The sequence below is a fragment of the Sinohyriopsis cumingii genome, chromosome 7 (genome assembly GCF_028554795.1).
Source record: "Sinohyriopsis cumingii isolate HCF-2022 chromosome 7, ASM2855479v2, whole genome shotgun sequence".
Taxonomy (NCBI): Eukaryota; Metazoa; Mollusca; class Bivalvia; order Unionida; family Unionidae; genus Sinohyriopsis; species Sinohyriopsis cumingii.
This window is the reverse complement of record NC_142967.1, coordinates 59,135,077-59,160,791: the sequence shown is the minus strand read 5'-3', so window position 1 is coordinate 59,160,791 and position 25,715 is coordinate 59,135,077. Positions and strand designations below refer to the sequence as shown.

The window sequence follows — 25,715 nt, the reverse complement described above, 5'->3', positions numbered from 1 at the left end:
GATTATTTCATTGTTTCATTCAATGTTACTATATTGCAATACATATTGTAATATGGATTTGGTATATAGCGATACATTTCAATATGGTTTTGGGTGTATCATTGCACCCCTAATAATCATGGTCATGTTAATGGTCAGTATTAGTAAATGTTGTTAATGGTCAGTATTAGTAAATGTTGTTAATGGTCAGTATTAGTAAATGTTGTTAATGGTCAGTATTAGTAAATGTTGTTAATGGTCAGTATTAGTAAATGTGATTGAGTGCTTATGCGACACTTGCAGAATCTTTTGACATCAATGGCTTAGCTTCTTTTTTATCTGCTGGCAACATCAAACAATGGTTGACGCATACATCAGCATGATGGACCTCATTAGGCATTTGAACATCAAAACCACCCACATGAAATTTTTGTGGTACTTTTAGGTAAATTTGTCACAAAGCTTGTTTGGCCAACCATGCTCAAGCAGCACCATTGGTGACCTTTGCTGCAATTTCTTACTTTTCCATGACATTTTCACCTTTCCAATATCCATGTGGACCGTAGTATATTTTTGATTGTCCAGCTGTTTGTGACCATGTTTGTTTGTATTAATATATTTAATTTTAATTACTAGACTTTGTCCACCACCCAAAACAATATTGGCTTTCATGCCTCCTTTGATGATCCATCTTGTGATTCATTCTATGAGTGTTATATTAATCATCTTCAAGTCATGGATCAGATCTATGATGGCATGTTGACGGATATCGTTTGATGCTTTGTAAGCAAGGTCATGTCAGTAACATACAAAGTATCAACACAATTTACTGGTGCTTCACCATGCTTTAGTTGGTTGTTAGAATCAAGTCATGTGCCAGGCCCACAGTAAATGTGTCCATGGATGAGTTTTTCCCCAGGGTATTTACTCTATAATATTCCTGGTAATCTCATCAATACAGCAGTGACATCACCACTGACGTTTTTCAGACCTGTGTTTTTTCCACAGCTTTTCCCAATGGAACTGGAAGTTCCTATGAATGTGAATGTCTTTGCTCCACATCTAACACAAGTGTTGGATCTGTATATAAGTTTTCACGTAAAATCACACATAAGATGTAGATATGATTGTATTATATATGGTATTATTCAATAGCATCATGGAAAAAGAAACAATCTGAAGCTTTTGAAGGTTTTTCCATCATTGACTTATCTGCACAAGCAGCATCTAAGCCATCCAATCATGGTGATGGAACCATGTTTCTGAACTTGGTTCGTGCACTGATCATTGGCTCTGCCGGATAAGGAAAAAAACTCAACTGTTGTTGAATATGATTTTTTGATAGTTCACATGGGATCAGTTTTGTATGTGATTTTGCCCTTGGCTGATTATCAACTTGTTATGATGTTTTAAAAGATTTTCAAAATGTGTTGAGTGTTAAAGCATTGTTGACCATGAGAAGCAAACCTGAGACGACTTTGTCGTCCACTATTGATTTCTTTTCAACTCTTGATATAGTACCTACCCATGACCATTTGGATGCAAATGAAAACAATCTTGTTGTGTATGACAACGTGATGCTTGAGAAGCAAATCAATCCCATGCAAATATTTTCACAAGGTCGACACAGAAACACAGATGTGATTTATTGGACTCAATATACACACGCCTAAAGTAATCCATGACATTTCAAGACATTGATATGCACAGCCTTGCAAATATTCATTGGACTTCGTGTGCCAAGCTAGAATCAAGTTGTATTTCATGTGCCAGGCCCACAGTAAATGTGTCCATGGATGAGTTTTTCACCAGGGTATTTACTCCACGATGTTCCTGGTAATCTCATCAAAGTGGATATCATCACTTAATAATGACAGTGGGTATCATAAGTGGTCATCAGACAGTGATCGTGTGATGGAAACTAAATTAGCTATTACATGTTATTAAAATTAGCTTTGCAGTGAAGTACAAGATAAACAACATTTTCATTTACTTGACAATTTACTGACTGTATTAATTATTGTTGCAACAATACCATCAGAATCTGAATCAGAGTTATACTTAAAGCTTGGTGTCTTTAGTATACTGAGAAGAGAATACTTATTATGGCAAAAGAATGAACTTGTTTTGTTTTCAGTCTCCTTGTAGAATGTAAAATTTATGGTGATAAAAATCTCCTGGATTAGAAGCCAGCTACTTATCAAAGTTTGTAAATCTACTGGTTTAAAATCCTGGTTCTGATACTGATGGCTTATTAATACTAATGACTCAATGGATTTTTTGTATAAAGACAGTTTAAAGTCTATAGGCATTTAAAAAATATAACTCTTTGCCTACTCTTTATTATTAATCCATTGAGAGAGGTGAAGCTGCATCATCCAATGTGTTCACTAAGATGCTATCTGAGGCACAAAGAGAACATATGCAGTAGTTGTCAAAGGCTCTTCCTACTGGTTAAGACGAGAGCAAGACACAATCCCTCAGGTCCTGGAAGTTTGGCTAAAGTAGGTTGTTAAATCAATGCATACTCTGAACTACTACAGGAATAGTGTACAACATAGGCTCATGAAATACAAATAGTTTCCATGGCTTTGAACTTAATATCTCATTTTGAACTGGCATGCAAAGTAGAGAACTGGATCTTAACTCATGCCACTGGTAGCTGCTAGCTGCTCAAACAGTTACCATGCACCATTTGTAACAGTACCATCTCAGTTCTAGCAATGGCTTTACAACATTTGTTTGATTTGCTTAGTAGTCTAATGATATCTATGAAAATAGCCATGCAGATATGGGATTCCAATGTGATCTCCCTTGTACAGTTATGAATGCATTATCTTTGTTTCTAGTGTCTTCATATTAGAGGTTCATCATTTCAATAGAGCAGTCATCACACTCCTACAAGGTGGATTGGGTAGAGTACCTATTCTCATAATGTTAAATGTAATTGGTAATGTTCATGTATTTGATGGAGAAAGTACATTTTTAGTAGAATGTGTTTTCTGATATCAGTTTTATAATATTTAAACATGATAATTGCACATGCTGCTTCAGAATAGACTATTTTTTATGTTAGAACATTTTTTTATGTGTTTGGTACATAATTTATGCAGTAAGAAACTGATCACTATGCTTTCATTCAAACACTTCTTCAGGCTCTGGCAAACTTTTGCACAAAGCAAACAGTGCATGACTCCTACATTTATGTTACCTGCAGAGCTCTGTGTAAATGGTTGTAGCACATCTTACATCTTCAAAAGCTAGTCTGTAACTTTCTCTTTTCTCAACTGGACTCATAGTTTCTACTTGAAATGTGCAAAGGTTACACCTATCTTTAAGAAAGGAGAAAAGGAGGATCCAGGGAATTACAGGTCAATATCAATTCTACCTGTTTTGTCAAAACTATTTGAAAAGCATGTAGCCATTCAGGTCTGTAATTTTTTCGAAACATACTCTCTATTTCATAAAGCTCAATCAGGATTTAGAAAGTACCACTCGTGCCAAACAGAACTTACCAAATTAATTGATCTTTGGCTGAAGGAAATGGATAATGGACATATGACTGGGATTGTTTTCCTTGACTTCAAGAAAGCCTTTGATCTTGTTGATCATGAAATTCTGCTGCAAAAGTTGAACTGTTACAGGTTTGACAATCCTTCTTTAAACTGGTTTAGATCATACCTAAACCAAAGGTCTCAACAAGTAAGCATTGGCAATATTAGCTCTCAAACTTGCACTATTCATTCAGGAGTCCCTCAAGGCTCAGTTTTGGGCCCTCTCCTCTTCCTTATCTATATCAATGATCTACCATTAAATAATGAATCCACAAACACAGATTTGTTTGCAGATGATGCAACCTTGTATACATCTAGTTCTGATACTGAAGTTATCCAAATGAAATTAAACTCAGACCTTATCAGAGGCCAAAACTGGGCACAACAAAATAGGATGGTAATTAATGAAGGTAAAACAAAATGTATGATTCTGGGGACATCACAAAAGCTACACAAGTCAGGGAACCCAAAACTGTCTCTTGCTATAAATAATCAACCATTAGAAAATGTCAAACATGAAAGGCTTGTAGGTGTGTCTGTAGATAATAATTTATTATGGAATGACCATATTGATAAGCTTTGTAAAACACTGTCATCCAAAATTGCCCTTCTCAGCAGAATCAAGAAATATTTACCTATGGAAACTCGCAATCTATACTACAAGTCATATATTCTTCCAACAATGGACTATTGTTCTAATGTATGGGGAAACTGTGCCAAATCTGAGCTTGACAGGATTTATAAACTTCAGAAACGAGCAGCACGTGTAATTTTAGATGCATCTGTTGATCATCCCTCAAAAGCATTATTTACAGAACTCAAATGGTTCACAATATATGACAGGATAGATTTTCACAAGTTCTTTTATATAAATGTCTACATGGAACTGCACCAGAGTATCTTCAAGACTTATTCAGGCCTTTTTCAACACAATACCAGTTGAGATCAATATCACATGGAAACCTTCTAATACCAAAACTGAGAACTGAGCAATTTAAAAAGAGTTTTCAATACTCTGGTACAGTTCTGTGGAATAAGCTTCCACTACATGTAAAATCTGCTGAAAATATTAGAGTATTTAAGAAAAGATATCATGAGCATGTATGTGTTTCTAACAGATAATGGAATTTAGTATTTTAATACTAAACATGTTAAAATAAACAGTAATTATTGCCATCTTCATATAATGTGCATTGTTATACTCTCCTTAAGAGGGCCTCAAGGGAGAATAGTCTTTGACTAATGAGTCACCTTCTATAAATAAAGCATTATTATTATTATTATTATTACTGACTCCAAACATCAAAGATAAAAGAGAACTATGACCTATCATAAAACAACTTATAATTACTTACATCAGATGATCTTAACAGCCAAAGTGTTATTGAATTAGTGGTATGTATCAACCCATATTGTAATAATGTTATAAATTGTTATTATAATTGTTACAAAATGGGTTACAACTGTATGTAATCACAATGCATTTTGTAAGTGTGTTTCATTACAGTAGGGAATAGGAAACCATGCAGTTTCAGCTCCTACTGTAATGTCAACTTTTATTCAAGGAAATTTTAGTCAGATTGCTTACTGGTATAAATGTCAAGGTAATGATTGCAACGGCATGGAGATGAAACCCATTTCATTACTAATGTTATAATTTGTTATTCTATGGCAAAACTGCAGAAAGTAAACTTAGACCATAAAGAAAGTAAATTTGTTTATAGCAAATTATATTTCTCCAATAATACTTAGCCAGTCACATTAATAATCTCTGATACTTCCAAATCCAGCACTTACAGGATGACCAAAAAACTTCTTTCCAGATGAAGGGAAGTAGCTTTTACAATTTAACTTGCCATTGTTACTGAAAAATGAAAATCTTTTTTTCATTTACATATCGTATATGTAACGGGAAGCAGTGCTTATAGATTAACTCCCCATGCCTGTACAATGTGGCCACCTTTATCCTGTATGTTGACCAGTTTAAGCTTGAGCAAAACTTAAAACAGGATGCCTGTGTTTGAGGCAAAGGGTGGGAGAGATTGATGTAATGTGACATGGTAATACATCAGACAATCATACATGTCAAACTTTCTAATGGTAGAATAAAATGTACCATATATACTAATGTACAAATTGGGTCTGTGACTGCAAACAACATAGATCACTGACCTTCTATTGTATATTACACTAGCAAATTAGAGTCTATGCAGTTTCTTTATCCTAACAAACAGCATAGACTGAAATCTGCCAGTACATTATGGGACAGCATATACGATTCTATACAGTTTGCAGTTGGAATTGACTTACAGGTGAGTATATACGGTATAATTACAGTGTATGTTTGAAACTAAAACAATTATTGCTTTTTAGATTGTAAAAATTGAGAGGCAGCAGCATAAGATAGGGAGACTTAATGCAAGTTTGGCAGAAGAGTTGAATGGAAAAGGAACTTTGAATAAGCCTGAGTGCCAAGCCTTCCTCAAACAACACTTAGAGGTATGCAGTTTACATTGTATCTTGCCTGTGTTAGCAGATGGCAAGATAGAATCAATGTTTAGGTTTGTTGTTGTTTGTTTATGATATTCCCATCATAGGCTGTGATAAGTTAGAGAGGCATCCTATGCCATCTACAGGGATCTTGTATATAAACACCCATGTTTGTCTTTCTGTGTGTCCTGGCTGCCAATGAAGATGCCACAAGTTTGAAACTTATGGTGGCATCCCAAATTTTTAAAAACTTTTTTTAGTTGTATTTTTATGTTCAGACTTTATTTAAACTTGCTCATTCCAATATATTTACTTTTTTAAAACTTTTTTTCATTCCTGTCCTAGGAAGCTAGTAATAAAAGAAAAAGATTGATAGATGCTGTATGGAAAAAATGTACTATAGTATTTGCACACACTCTCACTTGTTTGTACCCCTCTAGTGATTTTAAAAACAAAAGTTATCATGGATATAAAAATGCACAAAATGTATCCATTTCATTTATCATTTTATAATTTCTAACCTGATTATCACTAGGGTCCCAAACACAGTAAATTTGTTGGCATTTAGAATCAGATGGCTGTTTTTTTAGTAACATGTTTGCCATATTTGCATGGGTGACTTTATGTTTTCAAGCAACAGATGTGATGTAGTTCACAGTCTTTGATGATCTCATTAATTTTGTACATTTTGGTGTTTCATCTCTTTAAACATATGTATGCAAGAACACCTCCTTTTTATTTGTTCAATATTTTTTTTTTAAATTATCAACAGTAGACATTGCAAATATTGCATGCAGATGACAGTTACTACTGAAATGGAATATTCTAGAAACCAACAAAGTACAGAGAGTAGTCTGTCTGCTTGTTTACATTGAGAGCTTCCATTTGATTTGAAACGCTAATAAGTTGACAGTGTAAAGGGACCCTTTGGTGACAATCATGTTAAAATTATAAATTGATGAATGAAATGACTAAGTTTTTGTGCAGTTTTTGTATCCTTGATGCTTTTTGTTTTTGTAATTGGTAGAAGGGTACAAGTAAATGGAAGGGTGTGCAAATACTATAACATACTAATATGATAGCCAATCTATAAACATCAGAATAAGACAGTAAATGTATAAATGTATGCACAAAACTCCATTCTTCAAAGAATTTATCCCGCTTGCAAATTTAAAAGCCAATAAACTTTTCTTTTTCTAAATTGAAGATATCCAGAGTAAAATAAGATGAATGCATTTGAGTATGTATCATTGCACACACAGTAAAATAAAATTCAGAGCCCCATCTGTTTTTTCTCAAAGCTGATGTCCAAAATATAATTTCTTTACAGTTCGTATTTAGGTTGTATATATATACACTTGGTCTCTGTCCACCTACAAATTTATTTCCAAAAGAGGTCACTCAACACAGCCAGAATAGATGTGTGAGGTTTTCAGAATCTGTTTTACAAAAAAAGCACTTGTTATTTGCAAAGATACTGATTTTACTTAAAACATCATTCATAGATACGATATGTGTAAAATTCAAATTTAAAACCAACATTAGTTTGTAGACATGGTAAACATAAATGGTAATATAAAGGTAGTGTCTGGTGTTTCAGTATTTTTTTTTAACCCAAAATCATTTTCTAATTTTTTTTAAAGAATGTAATTTGTTATTTTCTATCAACAAGATATTTAAATGTGCTAGAAAGATATGGAATATTATATATTGTTCTTTAAGTCAGGGTTCCCACACTACCAGGAAATCATCAAAAAGTACGGAGAAATGATAGATTTTTGTTCTTGACAATGAAAAGTCTTTGAATTTTGTAAATATGAAAGTGGCAAAATACCTGGGAATTTTCTGTCACCACTTGATGACAGGAACAAATGCATAATTGAGTCTGAAGTGAACTGAATTTGAGTTAAATTTACTGAGTTCTGGGCAGAATAATTGGAGGATGCAGGAGTAATCATTTGGGGGCTTGCTGTAAGCATATTTGTATAGTCAATCCAAACAGTCAGTCATTCAGATTTGTCTAGTAGACTAGTCAGTCCACTTACAGCTCCATATCGGTATCTTTTTTTATGTGGAAGGTATGAAGACCAGTCTGTTTGTCACAACAAGCCAAATGTCTGTAACACATGATCCTGGAGAGTTTAAGAGATAAATTGTACAACTTTTCATCACCAGTTTCTGTTTTGATGTCTAAAGTTATCGAAAATATATTGGGATAGATCCTATTATTTGGTAGCTAGTAAAGGAATCATGATGTTAAACATTATTGTCAATAGTAACCTTGGCAACAAAATACTGCCTTTGTGGTGAATTTTACTAACAAACATTGTTAAACATGTAGGAATCTACCAACTTATTGGTGAATCAAAATGGCATAATGTGCCAAATGATAACCTTATTTTTGTGGACCAGTGAGAAAGTAGTATTTCATTCAATGCATCTACATACATACTAAGTTGTTACTACCATGCCATAGTCTAGCGGCAACAATGGAAAATGGGCTGCCATTCCTTATAGATGGAGTAGTAAGTCAGATTTGACGTATCTAAAATGTTGAGTCTCTGAGCTGAACATTGGTGCTAAATAACAATTCTGGGTGATGCATAACTTGAAATAGTGGTGTTGATTCTTAAATAAGTTGCAAGATGAATGGGAGAAGTGTGGGCCCTTGTATTATATATTAGATAAATTTTAAGAAATTATGCGAGCCCCAGTGAGTATCAATACAGGTTTGGGGACTGGATTATTGGATTACAATCAGAAATAAATGGATTTTACAGAAAATTCAATAATTTTTTTATACGGTTTATAATTTTGAAGGTCTTTGTCAAATTTAAATGAATCCTTTTGTAATTAAGTCTTTATAATGAATTTTGAACCAGATCATCTTAGGGAGTTTATGTTGTTTGAAAAATGGTGTTAGTTTCTGGTTTTACTGGCACAGATTAATTCAGGGTTCAAACTTTTTGTCTTTATAAGATTCTAATACATTGCATTTTGATGTTTATTTTGTATATCATACATATAGATTTCAAATGGTACATATACCAATTCCTAGTATATGGGTTTTGATGTACTGACATCTGAATGTTACATCAGCTAATAGATATTCTACTTGAGACATTGCTACCTTGATTTGCAACTGATTGTTCTGACTTTTTTTAGAATTAAAAGTTTGAAAGTAATACAAACTAATTTCAGTTGTTCATTCTATTATTTTTTCTTCATACCAACATAATGCAGTTCAGGAAGGTAAAGTTAACATTTTTGGTCTGTAAATTTAAATGACTTATCATTTAAATTTATATGAATTTTCAATAATCAGACTTGTATTTTGTGATACATTTTGTGGTTTAACATCAAAGTCGTTCAGATGTTATGGGAGAGTCTCGAGATAGAAACTTCTTTTGATTTGAAAACTGCTCTTTTTTCTAAGCTAAAATGTTCTTTAATTCCATTCAGTAATGGTCATGTGTGAACCTTGAAAAAAAACATGAATTTCATCGGGGAAAAAAACTTGAAATTTTTCTTTAAAAAAGCATGGGATCCATGATAAGTACTGTTACAAGTCTATGCTCTTAAAATAAGGAACAGAAAAGAGTGAAGACAACAAGCTTTGTAAAATTTAACAAATAATTTATTTCCCTAGAATACAAAGTGAAAAATGAGAAAAAAAGAACTTACAGCATTGCAAATTGAATCCAAAAATAATCCCAGAATTAAAGACACAAGTCTTAGTAATAAAAAGTCCTGAATAGCACTCTGTTCAAGTCCTGAAGAGATCCAGAATTGAAGGTGATGACGTGTCTGTTATAGCCTATGAAGTACTGATGTGTCAACAGTCTCTTGTTGAATCACAGAAATGTTATTCCAGATTTGAATTCAGTATAAATTCTAATGACTGTCTTTATCCAAGAATTTTGTCAGAGCACTTTTGTATTTCCAGAGAAAATAATCACTTGAATTCAATAATTTGAAGAGAATAAAATTCCACCCAAACTGGTCACAGCATAATACAACTTAATGTGCTAGATGTTAAAGCATGACTGGTAAAATCCTCAGTCAGAAGATAATATAGTTCTCTGCTTGACCACAGGTCACAAATTAGCATTTTCTAAAAACAACTATTACCAAATAGAAAATAACCTTCTAGAATGATTTACTTACAACACAATAGCCTATAAAATTCACTTTGGAATCTCCAAAACCCTGGCCCAAATCATCATGTTTACGTGAATAATAGTTTGGTTAATAACTCATACACAAAGAGAATAATGAAGCTATTATTTGTTGTTTACATAAATGAAATATTTTTTATTTATAAAAAAGTCATCTGGTCAAGCAGAAATGAACTAAATTTTGGACAAGGTCAAGTCCAGCAAACAATGTTACATTACAATAACATGTAACAAAATAAAAAAATAAGACTAACAAATAATTTAAATTAAATATACATAACAGTATTGATCAAAAAAGTCATTTATCTTCCAAAACTTAATCTATTATAGGCTGGAAAATTTATATTTATATTACATTTTCCTGTAAAATATTTATAAGGTAGATATTCATTGTTTTATTCATTAAATTATTTGTAATCAATATACCAATTTCTAATGCTTTTTCTAAATAAATTAAAATTTTCCACAAATTATTATTGTTGATCCACAAAGAGTATTTAAGGAAATTGCTTACTCATGCATGCTTTGAACTATTTATAGTAAGATGAATTTGAACTTTAAACACCATCAAGCCAAAACTAATTTAATCTATGCAAATTCATTTGAACAAAGCATGTACCAAAGTTTACTGAATAGTTGACAGGCAATTGAATGCTTAACTAAAATAACAATTCACCCATTTTTTTATTTTGAGAATTTAGAAGTCCTCTAATTGTTGAAATTATTTAAGCATCTGCAAAGGAATATATATCAATCATGTGTAGTCCACAACAGGAATAAAATGTGTCTTAATTACATCACTTGTACCATATAAACATTCAAACATAGGGTATTAAGCACTTTTTATATTTATTCTGGAGGATTTGGTAAATACAGCAGATATAATTAATTTCAGTAATTTCTTGAATCTTGATGGAGAAGTTTATCCATAATATTGTGAATTGCCCTTGATCCCAGTTAAGACTCATTTTACAGCAGACTCATAACTTACAGAGACAAAGGTTATTAACAATTTGCTGTTGACAGCATCAGCAGCAGTGTCAACATTACAAATTTGGATATTTCATTTACCACCATATTTTTAAGATGGTTTCATGCATCTTCATAAAACTTCAACAACTGTATCACTGTTTGGAGTATCCCATGCCAGGAGCTCAAAAATAGGAGTGATGTACAGAACCTTTCATAATTACTGACTATATTTGGTTTTGGGGTTATGCAAGTGACAAGCAGACAAATTTGGTACTTATTGATATATATAGCAAGATATGGACCTCATCATTTTTATAAACCCATGAAGAATCTGATTTTTTTCATTATAATACATTTTTACTAAACCAAATTATTCAGATTTCTTGACTTTAATTTTGAATTTGAAATTAGAATGTCTAAAATCATGTTTTTTTTTTCATATATTTTCTCATTTCTTTTTCCATGATAGTATGTTAATTTATGGTGATTATAAAAAAAGAGCTAATGAGGCAAACTCGCTTGTTAACATTGCAGTATACATGTATTTCTTAATACACCCCACAAAAATGCACAAAATTACATACAACACACTAGTCAACCTGTTATACAGAGGAAAAGTAAAGAACATTAAAATGAGAAAAGGTTGTGCTTTCATAATTAATGTTAATGTTTGATATCTTATAAATTCATTGCAATAAAAATTAAAATACATAAGGATCTGGTTTGTATTCATTTATTTTTTTTAAAAAGGTATTATCCACAATGGGTGTGGTAAATTTTTGTGATGAAGACTTTATTTTATGGTTTTCTCTTTAATGAAAAGCAACATATCCATCTAATGTGTTTTATGATTCAGATTTGTTCTCTACAGGTTTGTGATTTGACAAATTAAATATAGACTAAGAAACCTTGTAAATAGTGACGAGTGGTTATTCTTGTATTTGACAATTTTGCTTCAACTTGTTCATGCCATAACCTAATGATAGCAAGGAATTCATCCAATTTTCCAAAAATGGTAATAGTCTATTTGACATTATTGAAGTATTGCAGATCTTTGTTTTTAGACAGCATAAGTGCATAAGCAGATGCTTAAAAAGAAAACCAATGCCCCACATTTACAAGGCATGAAAAATGATTGGTATCCAGAAAAATATAGTGTCCAAAACCAAACCAAAAATGTTGTGGATACAGTAATGTTTTGGGTGTTTGGAAGTTTGTTTGTTTACTTCATGTTATTATTGGAATTTGTTTTCAGCAACAAGAACAACTGAACAGACAAATAGAGGAAAAGAAGAAACAGGTAGACGAGGTCAGTTAACAAAATGTAATATACTTTGTCCTGTTATATTTCTGGCTTTTTTATACACAATGTCACAAATGTTACTAGGAATGCTGCCCAGGTGTCAGCATGATTGTGGATAAATGAGCCACAGAAAGTTTCTTTCTCCATTAATTAATATTGATGGCTGAACGAAAATTGTGCAGTCAGTTACACATCTTACTGCAGTATAGAATAAATGGCAGTGTTTCCCTTTACCCTCATTTGCGCTTCAGAGACCCCCAAATTTTTAATTTGACCCCCAGTTCTGATACCAAAGTTTGTTTTTTACTCAGCCTGACCCCCAGTTTTGAGACTAAGGAGAGTTTTGACTCTCAGTCTTGCACCCCTAGGGGATACACTAATAAATGGTCCTGTCATAATATGGTGTTCATTAACCATTCAGGCTCATCAGTCTGTGGATCTTAATTTCATGCAGTTCTGTTCTGACAACTCATACTAATGATTCAACCAGATTTTGACTTTAAAAATACAGTTTATAGTCTCTAGTCAAATAATTATTTGCCCTTTCCCTTTGACTGACTGGTGAGAGAGGCAAAGCTATGGAACTTGGTACATGCTCTCTGTTGCTCTTTGAGGCACATAATGTTTGCAGCAGCTGTCAAAGGCTCTTCCTGTTGTTTAACCCTTGCAGAGCAAGTTATCGTTTGCTATTACTGCTGGATTTCTGAAAATTATAATTTGGTATCATTTCATAATGAAAATGTACAGACTTATGTTTCAAAACTTAAAACATCAATATGTATATACCGGTGTGTATTTTAAAAACCAAATTGTTAAAAGAATGTTTCAGATATATTTTTTGAAGATTTTAACTGCTGTGCTTGTGTTATTTTTGTCATAATATCAATTTTCAAAAATAATTAACATGTCCAAGAGTAATTATTTGTGATATTGTGCTGTCCTTCTGTAGGAAGTTAGCTGCTCATTCAGCTTGCTGTTTAATTAATTTGGCACATGCATAAAGGAAAGCAGTGTAAATATTATGTAAAAGAAGATTTATCTAAAAAGTATTTTTTTAGGCCAGACACATATGGGACAATGCTATGTTGTGGAATTCAAGAAGCACTATAGGGTCAAAGTTTTGTTCTTACAGCCTTGTTTTTGTTGTTGTTTTTGTGGGTTTAACATTATTTTTCAGCAGATGATATACTTTGCATGGTGGAGAGTGTAAGTGGTGGAGGAAGAACCCAGGAAAAGCTGGGTAAAAGTCACCAAACCACAGCTACTGGCAAGCTTTCTCATGTGCCCACATTGGCCAAGCCTGAGACTCACACCCACACAAACAGATGCGAGATGGCAGTGATTAGTAAAGACAGCGCATTTGACCACTCAGCCACCTCTCCATGCAATCAGATATAGATCACTCTGATCCCAATCTGCTTACTGTGATATTCTAATATCATTTATTCCCTGCATCTGTACACAGACCCTGACTGGAAAAGAGACATCCAGTTAGTGGAGACATACTGTTTAGTATCATGTTATTGCCTTTGTGCCCAGTTTCTGTAATAGACCCAAGGCAGCTGATAATCATGATAGGTCTCCAGTTTGTTACTAATGTCTGTAGTTCCAGTGCCTTACAGATCTGTCTTCATCCAATGCCATCACCAATCAGTGTCATAATGCTATAGGACCTCCATCACATCTTATTTCTAATATTGCCATGGTGACGTTTAGTTCCAGAAATCCGAACCAGGAAAGAAAGTTACCACAAGTGCAATGAACCTGTCCCCAAAGATGCAAATGATGGCTCAGTTTCATCAAGGCTGAACTTTGTCATCTAATGGGGATCACATAAGGCCATCACATGTTTTGATATGGCCTTATCTTGTGACCAATGGTATGGGTGATAGAGATCCAATATCCTGTATCCATCCCTGCCACCATAACATTGGCTTATGCATTGCAATCACATGGTCTCTACCCAGTACTGGACCCATGTCAGCTTAGGGCCACTGTATCTAAGTGCCAATCATTTCAAAGCAAGCTTTAAGTCTTGAATGAATGATATTTCAGCCCAACAATGCATCCTGAACAAAGTATGTTTCCTGCAGAATATGCATTCAGTCATTTGGGAGCGTCATTTTTTACAATAATCCATCTTTCTGCCCAAGAACCCTTTGCCTACAGGGTTTACTCAGTATGACAGCTTAATGATAATGTTGTCCCATTTGCAACTGAAACTTTGATTCCTGGAACAAATTATGCATATAATGAAGTCACATCTAAGGAAATGGTAAAACCTTACTTGACTTACATTGGGTGGTCCTTAGCAGGTACAACATTTAAAGTGACAGTTTGTACAGTTGACAGTTGAGTGCAATGGGCTGGGGTATACCTATCCTATCATCATTCCATGAGGACAATGGACAGTGGCTCACTCAGGATTGTCATTGCATATCAAATTGCTAGAGATGAAAGCCATATTGGGCTTTCCCTTGGTGGCACTAAAATCTGCATGGAAAACTCCACTATGGTGAATTCTCTCAGAAGGCAAGGAAGAACTAAGTCCCAAGACATTTGCATTCTTCTTTGGGAATTTTTCTGAGCTGGTGTCTTCAATCCATCAACAAGTTAGTCATATTCCAGGCCCACTTCAGGTGTTAGCAAACTAGATATCCTGGAAGAATCAACTGACATGTGCAGAATGGTTGCTTCATTCCTTGGTTTTCACTTGCATATGTCTGCTGGGATCAACCACTGGTGGATCTATTGGTGACAAAGGGAATGCAAAACTCCCAACCTTTGTCTCACTGGCCTCTGCCCTCTGATTTGGGAGTTTCATATATGGTGTCATCATATCCTTTATCAAAACAAGTGGTGGACAGATTTAGGCATGAAGGCCCATCAGCTAGAAGCATAAAAGAGGAAATTGAGAGTGATTTCCCAGTTTCCTTGAGTGGGAACACATCATTTTGCTTAAAGCCTTGATACCACAAATAGCTAAAACTTTCTCCAGTGTCATTTCAAGGATAAGAAGCTATCACCAATCATTACAGAGTCCAACATTTCCACCGCAGAAGGGAGAATGTAGGCCAAAACAAAGACCTCTCTGACCTTCTGGTGAAATTTGGTCTATGATAGAGGTTTTGATCCAGTGTCCAAAAGGAATCTACCATGGGTTCTGAATTGGTTAAATCAAGCACCATTTGAACCTAATTGAACTAGAGACTCTTTGCTCATTTGTTATATAAACCTGCTTCCTAAGCATTGGAGTACAACTGTTCCATAACTGACATTATACATGCCATGGGACTGAGGGCAAAAATGACTTTCTGCAGCCTTTACCTCAATGATATTTAACCAAAAAGGGTTCAGTCCAGTTTCACCTCGTGAGGCGTAGTGTTGCAGTACAATAGGTTACAAGCAAACTAATTGTATGACAGAGTCAGAATGATGCAGGCACTAGATTTCCACTATGATATGCAAGAGATAAAGAACACAAATTTCTTGTTATTTGTACCAGGACACATAGAGTCACTAATCTTCAGGGTTTTTTTGAGATTTGAAACTGCCTCACATAGTTTAGGAAATCCAGGTGAAAGGACAGCTTTTATTCACTAATTCAGTTCCTGCATAATATAAAAATTCATTAAGAAAATAGGAATATTATTCACATGATCCGAGGACAAAAGTCAATGGCAGTTCATAGCAAACAAAGTTTATGCACCCCAACACTAAATTTATGCCTGCATTTTTCACATCCATTGGCCATTTTTGACACCAAGCGATCCTCACAGTGCAAATACAAGCCCTTCCCCAGGTGATAATTCTGAGAAACTTTGTATAATAAACTTGATACAATTCAAAATAGTTGTCATACAGGCAGTTTTAGAGACGTTCGACTTGCCCAGAACCCATGCATGTACTGTTATGGGAGGTTAGCTCTTCTTCTTAGCACACTGTTGGTATTTCACTGTATACATGCTGCAAAGTAATTATGGGAGGTGTACACATCACACATCAGCTTCAAGAACAACACAAGCCAGAAATATCCAGTTCATAAATAAATCCATATCCTTAATCGTTAAACAATAATAGCTGAAAAAGTCACATTGTGGCCTTAAGTTAAGAAATTTGACATAGACCATTTTATGAACTATTCCCTTCTAAAAATAGTTCCTGTCAAAAGTTATGTGCAAATAAAATGGTATAAAAGAAAATTATTGTATGCAAAACTAATAGTATTATTACTCTTTTAGAAAAGTGGCTAATTTGCAACAAAAATCATTGCATTGTGTATATTGGGAGTTGTTTGATGCATCAGATGCTTTTCATCTTTGTCTGTCACAATAGCATCAGTACAAAATCAAAATTCATTTACAACGATTCTTGAATGCCAAGAAGGGATTTTGGAGTTACAAATTTTATGAGTGAATGACAGAAATACTATGTCCATTAATGACAAAACTGAAAAGACTGTATAAAGTGAGTAACTCTAATTTTGCCTAGGAAATCTGCAAGCCAAGAGGAAAGAATCGTCTGCTCTTTCAACAACTTAAATTCTAAATATCAAAAGAATTATTGATATACAGTATTGAAGAAATGCTAAACTTTCATTCTTCTGCCCCAAAATATAGCCTGCAATATGCCACATGCATCATTATTTGCAAGACTGTTCCAATGTTGGCATTCACCATTCACAAAATTACATTTATGATTTCTCTGCTCTATGGAGTTGAATTACTTTGAATAATAACTGATAACATGTTATGATTTGGGTTTTTGTGTGTCTGTACTGAAATATGATCAGTGTTTATTAAAACTGGAGTGCAGAGCTTGACGCCTACAGAATGAGAAAGAAAATACATTATAATTCCATGTATTTTCCAATATCTATTATGTTATGCCCAAAATTCCCTGCTAGTCATAAGATATGTGCAAAATGCAGTAAACTCCTCAGTGGTGTCTTTGATACAACAGAGAGTGGTTTCATGAGGCTAGGGCATCAAATCTACTTAACATACATACAAAGAAACATAGAATTAATACAACAGATGTTTTTGCCCAAGGGTGCAAGGATGAGTTTTTATATACAAATTTAATGCTGAAACCTTATGCCTAAAATATTCATTAAGAAAATTTAAATACTCATGAGATTAAAAAGGTCCATAATTATTGGACAGCTATAATACAATGTAAGAATATTATTTTCTTGACGTGACAAATCAATGGCAGTTTAAAATGAAGTGTATGCTCCCAAACTTCAAATTCATACATGCATTTTTCACATGCAAAGTATCCATAGGAGATGTACATGCCTCGCATTAATTTCAAGAACAACACACACCAGAAACACCCAATTCACAAACATATCCATATCTTTAATTATCAAAGATAATAGCTGATAAAAATCACATCAATGTCTTAAGTTAGGAAAAGTTGACATCAAGGGTAAAGGTGTGTAACTCACTACACATCTTAACAATTCTCCTAAAGTATTTTGAATGGACAATAGATTTGAGGAAGAAAGCAATTTTTGGGGAAAATTATGTTTCTTTGATTAATACATACCCTCCCAGCAGTTATAGCCTACTAAAAAAAAGCAATGATTTCCACTCCAATATTAACTGTAGTAAGGAGAACATTTGGTGTTAATCCCTCTATTTGAGCTGTGGGGAGTTCATTTTTGTTGGATTTCCACCTCTGTTGGAGACAACATTTAGCTTTTATTTTGGATAACTTGGGAAGGCTGGATTTGCAAGGTAGTATGCTCAGGTAAGTATTGTCAAAGAAATATATTGTACAGTGCAACAACTTATTGCAGATTTAAGTTGTATCAGTATTCACTATTTGCCCTCATTCTTTGTTCTGGAATGTAAGAAATATAATCCTGAATTATGTATCAGTCTCAGATAGGACAATTTCACATATGGATCAGATTTTTGTGTCTGTCATGAGGCTTTGTCAAGTGTCTGACACAAAATTGTGACCCTCAGCTACAATTTTCCTATACAACACTGATAGGTATCAAAGCTTATATTAATCTACCAGTGTAACCCAATGATTATTGGCAAATTATGTACCAGCAGATTAGGATCTCTGCTATTTGCTTAACATTATATATAGAACACACACTAAAGGCCTTGTCTATTTGCATATAATGTACCAAAAGGTCTTGCTCAGGGATATCATGACATTTATCATAATTCCTGTATGTATGATATAACTTGTCCTTGTGAGATTTACATCATATCATCTTGCTGCAGACTCTAATATGGTTCATACAACCTTAAACATTCCTTAAATTTGAAGGGCTGCTTTGAAAACTTCTTGAGTTTTGAAAGAGTTTGTTTTTATCCTTGAAAGGCCATGATGAGCCTTTTAAATTAAGTGCTGATCTCATGACCTGTTATAAATGTCGCATCATCTGCGAACATGTTGGTGGTGGATAGTTCAATGTGATAATATAACTCATTGATATACAGCAGAAGGAGTATTGGTCAAAGAAATGATCCTTGTGGAACACCTGACTTAATCAGTTTCTTATCTGAAAGTTATTTAAAATAAAAAACTGTTGTTTGCTTTTAAGATAGGTTTGAAACCAAGTTAAGCTTTCATGGTTAACTTGATATATGCTAAGCTTTTCCAGCATGGTTTTCTGATTTGCAAGGTCAAAATGTGTTGCAAGGTCAAGAAACAATGTATTTACAAGGTTACCTTGATCTATTGCTGTGAACAAATCATCCACCATTCTAGTTAGTGTAGCCTGGTATTAATGTCCTTCACAAAAGCCTGATTGTTGTGAATGTAGCAAATTAAAAGATTCTAGTAGTGTCTAAATTCATTACAAACATGTTTTTCTATTATCTTTGAAAGTGATGATAAAATTGATACAGGGCCCCGAGTAGCTGAGTGGTCTGAAGTGTTCACCATTTCGGATCACTGTCATCTTACCTCTTTCTGTATGGGTTTAAATCTCAGGCTCAGCTAACGTGGGCATGTGAGAGTAGCTTCTCGTGGGTTGGTGGTTCTTCCTAGGGTTTTCTAAGGTTCTCCTCCACCAGTTATACTGGCCACGATGTACATCTTGTGTTGAAGAATGGCATTAAACCTTACAAGAACAATAACAACAACAAAAATTAATATAGGTCTACAGTTATTCATATAAAAAAAGATCGCTTCTTATGTACTGGAGCTACTTTTGCCAGTTTTAACCTTTTTGCAGAAATACCTGTGGAAATACATAGATTCAAGATATGCATAAGTGAAGGTGCAATCACTTGAGATTAGAGTTTTAGGAATTTAGCACTTATATCATCTAGACCTGAGCCATACTGACATCAGTTCATCTAATTCATTTAAAATGATTTCAAGACTTATTTTAGGTAATTTGAACAACTCTTTTCTTTGCTATGTTTGTAGGAAATATGCTCATTTAATTCATCACTGGAGAATCTTTTATGAGCTGTGAGATCCACAAGTTTTTGTTTATATTCACAAAGTAATCATTGACTGCATTTGCAGTTTCAAGAGGTTCTTGCTGAATATTACCATTTTCATCACTTATACATATAAATGGCAAGTTATTGAGAGATTTACCCTTTAAGTTGTTGAAGGTTTCCAGAGTTTTTCTTGGGTTCTTTTTCATAATACTATCTGATATATTTTCTCCATAATCTGTAATTGTTGGTTTCTTTTACTTTATGAAATCTATCACTTGTCTTCTCTTGAACATAATAGGAGTTTTCAGGGTGTCAAGAAACATACCTATCCAGATGTTAAGAGCATCTGATAGGTCATCAAAAGATTCAATTACTGATCAAAAGATATCTTTAAGTTCTTTATTTACTGTTGATAATTCAGGAATTTCATGGTTTTAATCCTGCTTTGATGGTGTCATAATGCAAATTATAATTGAAGTCACCCACTAAACAGACTTCTTTGTTTTCTATATACAAAGTTTAAAGCTTATTTTGAAATTTAGAGTGTGTACCAAGTGTTCAATGTTATATAGATACAGTCTATAATAGAATAAATTTTTTAATTTAGAATTTTTAGTGACCAAATTTTCAAAAATAATCATTAAATAAGATGAAATAAAATTGGGTGGATAAAATAACACATGAACAGTAGTGGAGCACTTGTTCTGTGTGTTATCATGGAAGTTTTATTTGAAGTTGTTGGAGCTGTATGAACCATGTCTAAGGATTTCTACTAAGGTTTTATAGAATCAATTTCACTCTTCATCATTTTGATTTTTAACGCTATGTTTCATAGTGCAGTTAAAGAAAAATACTGAAATTCTGCTGGTCAATCATATGCAGTAGTTAGATAGGGAGATCCCATGACTGTGGTCAAGCATCATACCTTCCAAAATATTCTGACTGATTTAAGTGGGATATATATCTCCACAGGTGTTACAAATTATTTGTCTCTGATTCTCTCTTGTAGCAACTACAGAAAGAATTAAAAAAAAGGTCTGAAACAAGAGAAAAGACCATGTTAGAAACTTCAGATGCTGAGCACCAAAATCCTATCCTCATGAAAGGTACAGACAGATGGAAGAAGGTGGTTCATATGTATAGACAAAAGGAAGACATGGAGAATTTCAGGTAAATATTCAATTTTATTGTCCCCAGCAACTAAAACAAGGTCTTGGTCCATCAGTCCATCCATCTGTCTGCCTTGTAAATGCTCTGGTATTTATATTCATTATTAGATTTGAACCAAAATCATTGTGAAACCTTATCTCAACAACAGCATGGATGAGTGCATGAAGCCTTATCTCAACAACAGCATGAATGAGTGAAGCCTTATCTCAACAAAAGCATGGATGAGTGAAGCCTTATCTCAACAACAGCATGGATGAGTGAAGCCTTATCTCAACAACAGCATGGATGAGTGAAGCCTTATCTCAACAAAAGCATGGATGAGTGAAGCCTTATCTCAACAACAGCATGGATGAGTGCATGAAGCCTTATCTCAACAACAGCAAGAATGAGTGAAACCTTATCTCAACAAAAGCATGGATGAGTGAAGCCTTATCTCAACAACAGCATGGATGAGTGAAGCCTTATCTCAACAACAGCATGGATGAGTGAAGCTTTATCTCAACAAAAGCATGGATGAGTGAAGCCTTATCTCAGCAACAGCATGGATGAGTGCATGAAGCCTTATCTCAACAACAGCAAGGATGAGTGAAACCTTATCTCAACAAAAGCATGGATGAGTGAAGCCTTATCTCAACAACAGCATGAATGAGTGCATGAAGCCTTATCTCAACAACAGCATGAATGAGTGAAGCCTTATCTCAACAAAAGCATGGATGAGTGAAGCCTTATCTCAACAACAGCATGGATGAGTGCATGAAGCCTTATCTCAACAACAGCAAGGATGAGTGAAACCTTATCTCAACAAAAGCATGGATGTGTGAAGTCTTATCTCAACAACAGCATGGATGAGTGAAGCCTTATCTCAACAACAGCATGGATGCGTGAAGCCTTATCTCAACAACAGCATGAATGAGTGAAGCATTATCTCAACAACAGCATGAATGAGTAAAGCATTATCTCAACAACAGCATGGATGAGTGCAGTCATAAGCCTTATCTCAACAACAGCATGGATGGGTGCACGAAGCCTTATCTCAACAAAAGCATGGATGAGTGAAGCCTTATCTCAACAACAGCATGAATACGTGAAGCATTATCTCAACAACAGCATGAATGAGTAAAGCATTATCTCAACAACAGCATGGATGAGTGCAGTCATAAGCCTTATCTCAACAACAGCAAGGATGAGTGCATGAAGCCTTATCTCAACAACAGCATGGATGAGTGAAACCTTATCTCAACAAAAGCATGGATGAGTGCAGTCATAAGCCTTATCTCAACAACAGCATGAATGAGTGAAGCATTATCTCAACAACAGCATGGATGAGTGAAGCCTTATCTCAACAACAGCATGGACGAATGCAATCATAAACACAATCTGCTCACATTTCTTTGATTTATGGCTGTTGATCTTCTTAGCCTAGGCATTGCTAATGCATAACCTTTTGAACACCTTTCCAGTTTGATTTCACCCAAATTTGCCTTTATGTTTTCATCATAAAAAGAGCTTATTCACATAATTATGGCCCTAGATCATTGTAACATTGGCACTTCTAATGCACATCCTTGTAAATATCCTGGCTTCAAGATTTTAGCCATATTTGCAGCTCTAAGAACCTTGAGTTTGATGAGGAGCATGTTCTGTGAATATTTCTTACAGTTTTGGCTCTTGATTGTGTCAGGATAGTGTTAAACTGAGAAACAGAAAAAGAAAACCAACAAGTTTTGTAAAACTGAACAAATAATCTATTGCCTAGAGTACAAATTGAAAAAAAAATCAAAAAAGAATTAAAAAGGAACTTACAGTATTGTGAATTAAATCCCAAATAATCCTAAAAGTTATATCACATGTCCAAAAGTATAGAGTGTTCTGAATGAATTCCAGTTCTGAATATACTCATGTCCAGATTAAGTCTTGGATAAGCTGATGTGCTAACAGTCTTGAGATGTAACAGTGATATAATCCATAATGTCCTTGAATGAATTCACAAGAATCCAAAAATGGTGATTTAGTCCAAAATGTCAGTGACCATTTTGTAATTCCAGTGAATAATTTTTAAATAAATTTTTCCTCTCAAATTGATCCAAATCAGTTGTTTGAATACTTAATATCATCCAGCAATTATGGCTCCCCATCATTTGTATTTTCTGTACTTAAAGTCATTTGCAAACTCCATATAATCTAGTAGAATGGTCATTTCTAATTGTACGAGATGCAAAATCTCTTCTTCAAACAAGTATTCAGTATCATATTGTGTTACATTGGGGTCCTCCTAGAAAAATCCAAATTTTTAAAGCATTTTTGGACAGTGCAAGGTGTTAGCACATCCCATGCTGAAGTTAACCATTGAACTGCATCTAATACAATCACCTGACTGGCTATCTCTGATGTTGTTGATACATCTTCCATCAAAAATAGTATGTGTCTAAGTAGCTTTTTCCTATATTAAACTTTTAACTGTTTGGATGATGCCTGCATCCATAGGCTTAAGTTTTGATGTTGTATTGGGTGGAAGACATGTCAGCTTCATGTTAGATAATTCCACTTTTGAGTGTGAAGAACAGTTGTCTAGAAACAGCAGGATTTTTCTGTTTTGGACTTTCATTTGACGAATCAACTTCTTTAACCAGGACTCAAATATAGGTGATGTCATCCATGCCTTTCTGTTGGCCTCATCTACCCATAAAACTTCTTGGGTTTTATGACTTGCAAGTCACCATTTTTTTTTTCTTCATGAGAACTACTTGCACAGAGCATATCTGTGAATCTTTCTTTTCCTTTTTTCCCACCTTTACATGTGCCCCCTTTTCTCACCAGTGACCTAGAGGATAGCATCCATAAAAACAAACCAGCATAATCACAGTTAAATATATCCCATCTGTTGCATTCCTTACATACGTCATTCACCCTTTTGCTCTTGTCTCTACATCTTCTTTATTGACCATAACAGACTCTCTGCTAAGAACAGAACTCTTCATATTGTATCTGACCCGATATCTATGTAACCATCCATTACTTGCAGTCAAGTTATCATGGCCCATTCCGACTGATAGAATTGTTGCATTTTCTCGAATCAGTTGACCTATGAGTGGATGTTCTTAACATACACAGTGCAAAACCATTAAAAGAAACGTTATGTAATTCTTGGTATGAAGATCATTTGGCATTCAGAATCATTCTATTTCTTTTTACTCCATTTTTCCATTGTTGCTGAATATTCTCCTTACCTGTTGCAATCTTGTTTATTTGAGTCTTTCCAACAGCAAACATTTTGCAGAAAGAACTTCCTTCTGAAGCAAGAGTTTTCCATTTATGTGAAGACACGTTAATTTTTTGTAATTACTTATTACCATGTTGCTAATATATACAACTTATCTTTACAGTCCTGAAAGATACAATTGGTTTTATGAACCCCAAAATTAGCCAATGGCTAACTGATTATATGTAAGGAGATACCATCCATCATCAGCACACTTTATATCAGCTCCACGGCTGCTACGGTTAATTCCTGTGGTTGGCTTTACAGCTTGCACCATGTTGACCCCGATCACTCTGATAACTTTGAACGCTCTGGTCACTCTGGTCACTTTAGACACTCCGGACACTCTGAACAGCTGAAAATATATCCAATACCATGTACTATACATGACATGGGCATAATAACGTAATGACTTTATACAGGGTAAGTTATATGGAATACATTACCATCACAATAATTACACAACAACAGGTTCAGAAGTAAACCTAACCCTGCTTGATGAGAATCCTACTGTACTAAACATTTCTTAAAAATGTAGCTTTATATTACTAATATAAATCCCTTCCTAAGTCGCAAACGAGAATATAAAACATACAAAAATAAACGTGGTAGTACATAAGTTATAACTTATATACAAGAAATTAATAAACCTACATACCTCTACAGCTGAAGATGTGCAAGTCCTTATAGTAGACTGCTGACTGACAAGACTATACTTAATGTAAAGAGTTTTACCTACGGTGAGGTATTTATACACAGATATAGTCTGTGCACTGAAGGCATTCAGTATTTCCCATCGAAAGCACTTCACACATGTGGCATAGGATGAACCGAACTCACTATTTCGAAATACAATGCAATATACATAAATCACCCTCAGGTATCATTGTACACAAAAAATGAAACCCCAGTACATGTATTTAGTAAATAAAAGAATTTATACAATTCCGTGACAAGTATGATATACTCTTAACTGTATTGGCCAGCAATTATCCAAGTAATGTAAACCCAAACATATGGTAAAAGATACTCAGATTACTTAGCTTACCATATGAATTAAATATCAGTTATGAAAAGGTATTGATAAAACCTGCCTGCTTCTCAGGAGTAAATTTGATGTTTTTAGATGAAAATGCTGGCTGCATTACCACCAGTGGGGTGACCAGCTACAAGGGGTATTTTTGTACACAAACTCATCATTGCTGGAAAAACTGGCCATGTGGAGGAGATGGTCACTGGTGAGGGGGCCTGTATGTGAGAGGACCACTGTACTCTCTTGTTCCAATACGTATTTGTTGAGACATCAGTATGTCTTTAAATTATTCATTTTACAAATAGTCATGCAGGCATTTAAAAACCTCTGTATTATTGATAAATTATTTAATC

General features: G+C 34.2%; 2 protein-coding genes across 4 annotated transcripts in view; one reads left to right on the top strand and one right to left on the bottom strand.

The window, feature by feature from the left end:
• Positions 1-25,715, top strand: part of LOC149795338 (uncharacterized) — a 252,889-nt gene that overhangs the window by 188,334 nt on the left and 38,840 nt on the right. For all 3 annotated transcript variants that reach the window (XR_016422309.1, XM_089965109.1, XM_089965108.1), the window contains exons 23-25: positions 5,907-6,032; positions 12,429-12,482; positions 20,910-21,070. Coding sequence is in view for 2 of the 3 variants with exons in the window: in XM_089965109.1 (XP_089821235.1) it covers positions 5,907-6,032; positions 12,429-12,482; positions 20,910-21,070 (341 nt within the window). In the remaining variant the exon portion in view is untranslated. The remainder of the gene's footprint in view (positions 1-5,906; positions 6,033-12,428; positions 12,483-20,909; positions 21,071-25,715) is intronic.
• The window catches only part of LOC149795336 (kinesin-like protein KIF28), a 206,148-nt gene continuing 203,128 nt past the window's right edge, over positions 22,696-25,715 (bottom strand). Inside the window, exon 24 of the mRNA XM_089965111.1 lies at positions 22,696-24,684. The gene's annotated coding sequence lies outside the window, so the exon portion shown is untranslated. The remainder of the gene's footprint in view (positions 24,685-25,715) is intronic.